We start from the raw sequence: 9,596 nt of genomic DNA, 5'->3' as shown, positions 1-9,596 counted from the left end.
TATTCTGCAGTAAATTTCGACCGCGCACTTCGGATTGAAATCTGAACACCAATCAAAAGCCGCCTTGCAAAAGGCTGCAATCGTCACGTGTCTGACGGACGGCAAAAAGAACATTCCATTTTCAGGGTGCACAGGAAATATAAAATTCAGAAAACATAACAACTACAAAGACTTCTTACGGAGACGGGCAGCTTACTGGGTGTAATATAACAATTAATTATCATTTTATGTCCAGCTGTCTTAAACTCAGTGTTTAGGTGATACGGAAAAAAGAAAACTACAGTTATGTCCCCTCAATGGACCGACACAGGTTTACCGCCATTTTCGCTTAGCACGGTGGTCGCAGTGGACCATAGTACAATTCAGTGCTGTGGACGCGCGGCAGTAAGAGTCCTAAAGTTAAGGAAGCTGGGACTGAAACAGAACAAGGCAGGAGGCTGAAAATGGCCTCTAAAAAGAAGCGCTCCTTAAACGCTCAAAATGACAGATGGGTTGTGATCGCGGCAGGTAGCTGTCAATTACTTTGCTGGCGGGCTAACACACGTTAACAAGCTAAGCGGGCTATCAATAAATCGACAACTATGCTAGTGTTGTAGGCGGTCAGTGAATAAACAAAATAAGCTATGATACGTATTTGCTAAGTAGCACTACAGTAGGAATAAGCTGCAGTCATACTCCCAAAGACAAGAACGTAACGGTTGTTCGTGTTAACCAAGTAGTTAAGGTATCCGTTGGTTTCATACCCAGACTTGAAGGCTGGCTGCAGGGTAACGTTTATGATGCTGTTGTAGGACTGGGCTGGCCTCAGTGGCCTGCTCTGCAGATTGAAAGAGGATTGACGGTGATGATGGAAAGTTCACATCAAAGTGATTGTTTGCGTTACGAGGAACCGGAAATCCACTAAATGCTGTCCAAGTCCAGTTGCTTTTTCATACGTGTGCATTTCTGTGCAACCAAGTTTGTACTGAAATGAAATGGGACTGGTCCAGTTTTCAAAGAAACGGGTACTCTGAATCAACCAGTGTGCTGGTGTGCACTACTACAGTGTAGTACAGATTCCACTCACATATTTTATAAAGCAGAAGTAACGTTGACGTTACTCCTCGAAAGTTTGTCCTATTATGAATATACAGCTTGCTCACCTTTTCTGCGTGCCGCTTCGACTGGTAGTCAGGAGCTACATGTGATCTAGTTAGTCTGGCTAACGGAAAGCAGCTAGTTGTGTGTGGAATGCAATATGGACTAGCCAGCGAACCAATTTGTCAGCTTCTTAATGTTACCAATTTAACCAATTCCGCTCTTGGTTGCAAATAATTTAAGTACATGACTACCGAGGTGGGGTGTGTTATTGTACATTCACTTTCATTTATTGTAGACTCAGTTGTTGACGCAGCAAAGAGTGATGGCAGCGATCCAGTATTCGTGAGACTGAAGAACCCCGCTACAGGTAAATGCCCTTGCCAAGTCGTATATACTTCCAAACACGCGCAGAATGGAGGCACCATCATATTATCAAAGGAACATGGAACATAGTTAAATGTAGCATGAAAAGTTTACTTGCGTCAGTGTCCGCTGCCTGTCGTGGTTTAGTTTGTATGGAAAACTAAGCCTGTACGTTCAAGAAAACATCAGAACTGTTTCTTGAGGAGTGATGAATACACTCTATGCCCTTCCTCTCTCTGTCCTCAGATGTGGCCTCTCTGTACCTGTTTGGGGCAGGCGACGCCGATGTGTACGAGGTGAAAGCCTTTGATGAAGACTATCGCTCCTGGTTTATTGGCCAGACAGTGCAACGGGGTGAGAGAGGCTCCGCCCACTCGCTACGCCAGCACGTGTCCTTGGCCCCGCCCACCTCACTCTGTCCATTCTATCTGTTACGCTCCTGACTGGTGTCAGCTAGTTGTGTCTCGAGAGAAGCCTTCACATTTTACTGTTTTCAAGGCTGCCTTATATGGATTTGGAGGAAAATTTGTGGAAATTGTTAAAAGGGGTGTATGTGTTTGTCTCTCGGTTCAGATGGAAGACTTCTGTACATCACTCCAGTGGATCCACTGTACCTTCTGTTGCCCTACATCATAAAAGCAGGAAAAGAGGTAATTTTTTGCTGAAATGGGACGCGATCCAAGCGACGTCTCGCCACATGAGCACAGTTTAGATAGTTTCACACACCTTCACTGACACAGTTGGCCCTAACCCTAACATTACATTACATTACAGGCATTTAGCTAACCCTAACCCTAACTCTTATCCAAAGCAACTTACACATCCATTTTTTTTGCATTTGCATCCATTTATACAGATGGATATATACTGAAACAATGCAGGTTAAGTACCTTGCTCATGGGTACGATGGCGGCTTACCTGGGAATCAAACCTGTGACCTTTAGGTTACAAGAACTGGCTCCTTACCCATTATACTACACTGCCGCCCCTTACCTCACAACTGCTACGAGGAGAGCAGGGGCAGCCATTCCTTTAATAGAGCAGCTTAGAATACCGACCGGCAGCTTCTGGTGAAACCCAAAATGGCTGCTGCAGCTGCTTCTGCTGCTGCTGCTGCTGCTACAGACTGGGAGTTCCCCCAGCTAACCGCCCTGTTCTGGATTCAGCAGGGGAAGTTCCAGCCCGTGGAGCAGGTGCTGATGGACGAAGACTTCCCAGCATGCCGCAGGCTGCTCGGGTGTGCCCGCACGCGGGCCTCCCTTCCGCAGGTCGCTGAGGAAAAGGGTACGCTAGCGTGCGCTCACTGTCCCGGCCGACGGCGTGCTTCTCACACGAATATTATGTGTAAAGTCCCGGCGGGGAAACCGTCATGTTGTCTCTTCCTTTCAGAGGGCAACGGTCAGAGGTTCTACAAATACAGCCAGGAGAAGACCGTGGAGTGGTTAAGGAAAAAGGTACGCACGGCACGCTTGGAGCGCTGACCGCATTTTACTACGGAAACAATCTCTACTTTTGACGAAGTCCAAGGGCCTCTCTGTCTTCCCAGGTGGACCGGACGGTTGAAGCCCTCAAGAAGAGCAACGTCTCGGTGGGAGGAGGGGTGAAGTCCACCACCTACATCAGAACCAAACAGGAATGTAATGTGCAGGAAGGTGCGGTATTAATGCCTTTCTGACCGCTGTTCTTATACTGTCCACCGGAGGGCACCGCATCTCCAAAGTTGATGACAATAGCATACAATCCACTGGCAGGAATAGCGTCCGTCTCAGAATTTATTCCTACATGCAAAATATGAATAGAAATGGCGTGCATTCAAATTGAGAGAACGAGTGAATTTGAGTAAGAAATTTATATTCATAAATTACAGGCACGTTCCTTTAATATCAGTGAACAATCTGTGCTTGTTCCATGCTATGTTTAATGCAATAAGGTAGTTGTCCTACGCTGCAGTATCACAGATTGGAGAAGCGTGTTGGGTATGTAAACGCATTGGCCACACGGTGGTGCTGCTGCCTACTCAAATGAAACATGAACGTGTGCATTTTGTTTGGACCTCATTATTTAAGAAATACACCGTCTTCGCTGGATTTCCCACTTTCAACGTATGGCCAAAAATGAGTGGTTGCCTGTCACACATTTGAAAGATGTGATGAACTGTGATCACACAGTTTGGCAGCAGTCACACTCCAGCGACAGTCTGCTGAACCTGTCCATGCTTAGATAATCAAATTACAGTGCCACTGTTCAAGCTGTCCAGTGTTAGATAATCACACTGCAGTGTGTCAGTCTGTTTAGCCTGTCTAGTGTTCCTTCATGTTTTTCTATGCTTTCCCAGTTAGCATTAGCATGGTGGCTTTGAGAGGGTGTTGTCTGGAGGATGTTGCGTTGAAGCGGACACAGTGTTTAGAACCTCTCTTTTGGCACTGTTTAAGGACAGACATTACATTACATTACAGGCATTTAGCAGACGCTCTTATCCAGAGCGACTTACACAACTTTTTACATAGCATTTTACATTGTATCCATTTATACAGCTGGATATATATACTGAAGCAATTTCGGTTAAGTACCTTGTCATGGGTACGAGGCGTCTTACCGGGAACAACCTGACCTTTAGGTTCAGAAGTCGTTCCTTACCCATTATAAATCAAATTCCACTGCCTTCGTTTACTAAACTGTACGAGAAGTCGGCGCATGCCTGCTTTATAGAGCAGCTTAGAATCTGCAGTCAGCTTTTGGTGAAACCAAGGTGATCAGTGGGTCGGGCTGGTCTGTCGCTACAGAGGAGTATTCCACAGCTAACACTGCGTTCTGGCCTAGCAGGCAAGTTACAGCCTGGAGCAGTGTGATATGACGAAGACTTCCACATGCGCAGGCTGTCGAAGTTGTCGCAGGCTCCTTCGCGGGTGGCTGAGAAAAGTGTACGCTATGGTGCCAGAAGCGCGATGCTGCGCCGACGCTTGCCTTTCTTTAGAATATACGCGTAAAGCCCCGCGGGGAACAACGTCGATTCTGTCATTCTTCAGAGGGACCGAGCAGAGGCTCAAAATTCGCAGAGTAGCCTTAGTGTTAAAAAAGTAGCACTGCCAGTACTGGAGCTCATTCTGTCTCTCAAAATCTCTCTTTGACATCCAAGGCCGGTTCTGCTCCCAAGGTGGACCCCGACGTAATAGGCCTCAAAGCCCTCAAGTTTCGGTGGGCAGGAGGGGTGAGTCCACCCCTAATCAGCTAGGTTATGTGCTGGAAGTGGGTTGTTTTCGGCGCGTTCTATACTGTCCGCAGGCACTGCATCTTCAGTTAGTGGTAGCAGCGCTACAATCCACTGGCATTATTAGCGGTTCGTTCAGAGTATGCCTACCTGCAGTGATTATAGGGTTAGCGAATAGAACGTGTGCATTCAAATGAGATACAAGATGATTGAGGGATTTTTTGCTACTTACAGGCAGTGCCTTTATTAGCTGAACATCTGTGCTGGTTCCACGCTACGTTTCAGTGCAATAAGGTAGTTATGCTACGGCAGCCATAGATGTGGAGCAGTGTTGTGTATGTAAACGCGTGGTCACCCGGGGGGCGTCGCCTACGCAATGAACTGAACGGTGCATTTGTTGGCTCGTATTTGAGAATAGCTCTCTTGCGCTGGAGTTCCATGTTTAAGACGTATGGCCAAAGAGTGGTGCCTGTCGCCATTGAAGTTGATTGATGTGACACAGTTGTGGCAGTAGTCACGCCAGTGACATCTGTTGAACCTGTTACGTGCTTAGATACAAGCACTGCAGTGTCACGTCATAGTTAGTTCGTGCCAGGCGCGGCTCGTTGATTAATACAGTTAGCGTGCGGCTGCCGCGCTGCAGTCTGATATTCGGTGTTCAGCTGTTAGCCTGGTCTAGTGTCCGTCATATTTTTATGCGTTTTAGCAGTTAGCTTAGCATGGGGCTGAGGTGTTGTTTGTAGGTGTTGGTAGCAGGGCTTAGCAACTCTCTTTTTTAGCACTGTTTAAGGACAGACATTTCCAGCTGTCTGGCTGCATTAATGTTAGCGCAGAGCTGCACGTGACTGGCCAGATGCAGAGTGTTATGGTCTGTGCAGTTGCGGTTAGGGCGGCAGCTGTAGTATCATTGGGAATTACTGGATTGTCTTGTGACCTCACAGGTCAGAGGTTCGATTGCAAGGTAGGACACTGCCGTTGTACCCCTGAACAAGGCACTTTAACCTGCATTGCTTTAGTGTATATCCAGCTGTACAATTGGATGCAATCTACAGCTGGATAAAAGTTGTGTAAGTCGCTCTGGATAAGAGCGTCTGCTAAATGCCTGTAATGTAATGTGATATGTGATGCCTTAAAGAAGACGCGGTGTAGCTGAGTCTCTGCATGTCTTCCTTTTTTTTAGAGGATTACCTGCGCTATGCTCACGGTCTGATATCTGAGTACATCAGCGAGGACCTGAGCAAGGAGCTCCAGAAGATTCTGCAGTACGTGTGCTTATTATTATTAAAAATTTGCGTCTCTGATACCAGTGGGAGAGTGGAAAGCTCCAAGCGGTTCTGTCTCTCATTGTCTCTCTCTGGCTCATCTCCAGGCTACCGGAGGTTTCGAGCCCGAAAGACCTGGAGCCCCCCTCTAAGGTACAGTCACTCAAAGCCCCTCAGTTATGTGCCGGTCACTTGAAGCTGCAGCTTGGCATGAACCCGCGTTTAGTCAGGCTAGGTTTCACGTGTGTAGTGAGGTGTGGGAGGGCGGATTACTGAGCATGTCGTCGCTGTGTAGGCTGATTATTTAGCATAGTAGCGGTAGCGGCAGCTGCACGCAGTGCTGCAGTTTGATTATTTAGTGTAGTTAGCGGTAGCGGCAGCTGCACGCAGTGCTGCAGGCTGATTATTTAGCGTAGTTAGCGGTAGCGGCAGCTGCACGCAGTGCTGCAGTTTGATTATTTAGCATCGTTAGCGGTAGCAGTAGCTGCACGCAGTGCTGCAGGCTGATTATTTAGCGTAGTTAGCGGTAGCGGCAGCTGCACGCAGTGCTGCAGTCTGATTATTTAGCATAGTTAGCGGTAGCAGTATGTGCACGCAGTGCTGCAGTCTGATTATTTAGTGTAGTTAGCGGCAGCTGCACGCAGTGCTGCAGGCTGATTATTTAGCGTAGTTAGCGGTAGCAGTAGCTGCACGCAGTGCTGCAGTCTGATTATTTAGCGTAGTTAGCGGTAGCGGCAGCTGCACGCAGTGCTGCAGTCTGATTATTTAGCGTAGTTAGCGGTAGCGGCAGCTGCACGCAGTGCTGCAGTCTGATTATTTAGCGTAGTTAGCGGTAGCGGCAGCTGCACGCAGTGCTGCAGTCTGATTATTTAGCGTAGTTCGCGATAGCGGCAGCTGCACGCAGTGCTGCAGGCTGATTATTTAGCGTAGTTAGCGGTAGCGGCAGCTGCACGCAGTGCTGCAGTCTGATTATTTAGCGTAGTTAGCGGTAGCGGCAGCTGCACGCAGTGCTGCAGGCTGATTATTTAGCGTAGTTAGCGGTAGCGGCAGCTGCACGCAGTGCTGCAGGCTGATTATTTAGCTAGTTAGCGGTAGCGGCAGCTGTACGCAGTGCTGCAGTCTGATTATTTAGCGTAGTTAGCGGTAGCGGCAGCTGCACGCAGTGCTGCAGTCTGATTATTTAGCATAGTTAGCGGTAGCGGCAGCTGCACGCAGTGCTGCAGGCTGATTATTTAGCGTAGTTAGCGGTAGTGGCAGCTGCACGCAGTGCTGCAGTCTGATTATTTAGCGTAGTTAGCGGTAGCGGCAGCTGCACGCAGTGCTGTGCGGTTCCCCCTGACAGCTTGACCTTGACCTTGACCTTGAGAAACCCCTCGTGTCCGCCAGAAACGCAAAGTGTCAGACACGCCCGTGGAGGCCGGGGAGGACTACACCAGGTTCAACGGTGCCAGTTTCGCCCGGAAAGTGAGTGTGAGGGGATTACCGTGGCAACCGGACACGAGCTGAGTTGGGGGGGAGGGGGGGCCTCGTCGTGTTTGCCGCAGTTTGAATGGAGCGTGGACGAGCGGTGCTGCTTTGTACTTCGCCGTCGATTTTTCATTTTTTGATTAAACGTTGTTAAAAATGTTAATGTTTTGCGCATTTGATGAACACTATGCAGAAAAACGACTTAATCTTTTATTTACTTTTTGAATAAATTGAATTTTTGTAAATCTGTACGCACCAAAGTACACCATGAGTAATATCTGGCCTGCTACAGCTAGAGAGGTTATTATAAAGGAGCTTTTACGTAACTGTACACGGCTTGCATTGCTTCTTCCTTTTCCATTGCCATGGTCTCTAGATGTTTTGATGTAATGTTCAGAAGTATTTCAGTATTATTTATGACAACTTTAATACAAGATTATTGTAGCTGCTGTTATGCTATATATGCCAACTGCTTAGTACAATCAATCAATTGAAATATCCTTATAATAGTGAAATAAGGACAGATATGTTTGGAACAGAAGAAGAATCCTGTCTGAGGACTTGAATGTATTTCAGCAGTGTTAAAAGCTTCTAATGGAAATTCACCAGTGAACCTGTTTTGAGGGCAATTAATGCAGCTTGTGGGGGTGTTCACCACTCTGTCCTGTGCCCCTGGCATTGGTGGAGTTATATAAAATTTTATTTAATTATTAAAAATCCGGTTTCTCCTCTCAGCCTCCGAAGAAGATGAGCGCGGCGCAGAAATCGCTGGCCAAAGCAGACAAGACTGGGATGAAGAGCATGTCCGCCTTCTTCAGCCCGAAGGCCAAGACTGAGAAGAACTAAAAAGTGTGTTTGAGCAGGAGAGAGAGCGAGAACCAATGTGCTCCTGGGCAAAATGTTCAAACAAGGTTTACACGCATTCCAATCATTTCAGTAGGTCTTCATTTCAATCATTTCAGTAGGTCTTTCTGTGAGTGTGTGTGTGTGTGTGTGTTTGCGTGTTTGTGTGAGAGAGAGATCATGTGTGCTTATACTTTTGTTAATAAAGGGGTATACCTGCTAATTGACTGTCTTGTTAATTTGTTGAGAAGATCCCACAGTTTATCACAAATCTCACGACATTACAGTGCAGTTCATGAAGGGTCTACGGAGTGTTAATGCACAGAGATTCTACAGCGCACGCAGCAGCCCTGGAACACTGGAGTGTGAGACTCCTCCCACTCAGTGTTGACCAATGGGAGGACAGAAAGCGATAAGTTCTTTTTCCACCAGGCGTTCTAAACTCACATACTGCGCAGCTGGAGAAGCGAGTTTGACCTTAGAATCAAACCCGGCTGAAAGCAGCCAATGAGAGCCCAGTGTGACTTCAGCCTTTCGATTGGTGCCCTCCTGAGCTGATGCGCATATGATTTTATGATTTTTGCCCACGCTCGTCACATTCCCTCCATAACTCTGCATGCTACACACTTATGCCCACCTGGTACCTTATAGATACTTAAAAAATCACACCACGAGCCATATTAATACGCCTAAACATACTGGCTGTTCAATCAAGGAACAAAGTTACTTTACTGGAACTGCTCCTAATTAGCTAAAATGTGAAATTATATTTTCAACACTACTGATTAGAAAGCTTGTGCTCGAGTCTGCAAAAGCAGCAGGACTTATTTACCTGAAGCACGTCAAATTGCTGCAAGAGCGGAACAATCTCGTACACCTTAAAACTGATTCCACTGTTTGTTTTTACGTGAGGTAAGGAAATTGTGACTAAGCAAGCCATTTATGTAGCTTAACTACCTTGTGCTAGCTAGTCAGACGTTTTATGTGATGTCAGAGATTCTAGATCGTTTGTTTTAACACGATACTGCCCCACAACCGCATGTCCATTGATTTCACACACACAGTCATACGTGCGGTTTACTTGTAGTTTTGACAGAATGCTGCCCTGCGTTTTTTTTGTTGAATACATTGATTCTCTTCTGAAAGCTGCTGAGCAACATAGTATTGAATATTGAATCGCTGTCGTCAAGAAAACTCCAGTTTCTGAATCTCTCTTGCAAAGCATGCTGGTTAAGTGCAAAATCAATAAGGAAATAAATGAAAGTTAACAGATGTCAGCCTAGAGCCATAATACAAATCAGATTCTTATAGTTAATGTCCAAATAAGGCCAGAAAGCTTACTATCACAATCCTAAAACAGACGTGCAAGCAAA

General features: G+C 46.6%; 1 protein-coding gene across 3 annotated transcripts; it reads left to right on the top strand.

The window, feature by feature from the left end:
• The first annotated feature begins 324 nt into the window (after positions 1-324).
• Positions 325-8,446, top strand: rnaseh2b (ribonuclease H2, subunit B). Of its 3 annotated transcripts, none has more exons than XM_064310810.1 (11): positions 326-507; positions 1,376-1,447; positions 1,690-1,797; positions 2,017-2,093; positions 2,613-2,727; positions 2,833-2,897; positions 2,990-3,095; positions 5,832-5,913; positions 6,021-6,066; positions 7,300-7,377; positions 8,116-8,446. In XM_064310810.1, exons 1-11 carry the CDS (start codon positions 444-446, stop codon positions 8,224-8,226), a joined length of 924 nt encoding a protein of 307 aa, XP_064166880.1. In that variant the 5' UTR covers positions 326-443; the 3' UTR covers positions 8,227-8,446. The 3 variants fall into 3 exon arrangements, with proteins under 3 accessions (XP_064166881.1, XP_064166880.1, XP_064166879.1); XM_064310809.1 differs by having other exon boundaries at positions 328-507; positions 2,610-2,727; XM_064310811.1 differs by lacking the exon at positions 7,300-7,377 and having other exon boundaries at positions 325-507; positions 2,610-2,727.
• Positions 8,447-9,596: the final 1,150 nt, after the last annotated feature.

Source organism: Anguilla rostrata, chromosome 15 (genome assembly GCF_018555375.3).
Source record: "Anguilla rostrata isolate EN2019 chromosome 15, ASM1855537v3, whole genome shotgun sequence".
NCBI classification, from domain to species: domain Eukaryota; kingdom Metazoa; phylum Chordata; class Actinopteri; order Anguilliformes; family Anguillidae; genus Anguilla; species Anguilla rostrata.
Note: the sequence above shows the minus strand (reverse complement) of the source record. Positions and strands in the feature narration are given on the sequence as shown.

Excerpts from the sequence above, each read along its gene's own strand:
- rnaseh2b (XM_064310809.1), top strand. The coding sequence starts at position 444 with ATGGCCTCTAAAAAGAAGCGCTCCTTAAACGCTCAAAATGACAGATGG. Across the intron at positions 508-1,375 it reads ATGGGTTGTGATCGCGGCAG|ACTCAGTTGTTGACGCAGCA; the intron begins GTAGCTGTCAAT and ends CATTTATTGTAG. Across the intron at positions 3,096-5,831 it reads GGAATGTAATGTGCAGGAAG|AGGATTACCTGCGCTATGCT; the intron begins GTGCGGTATTAA and ends CCTTTTTTTTAG.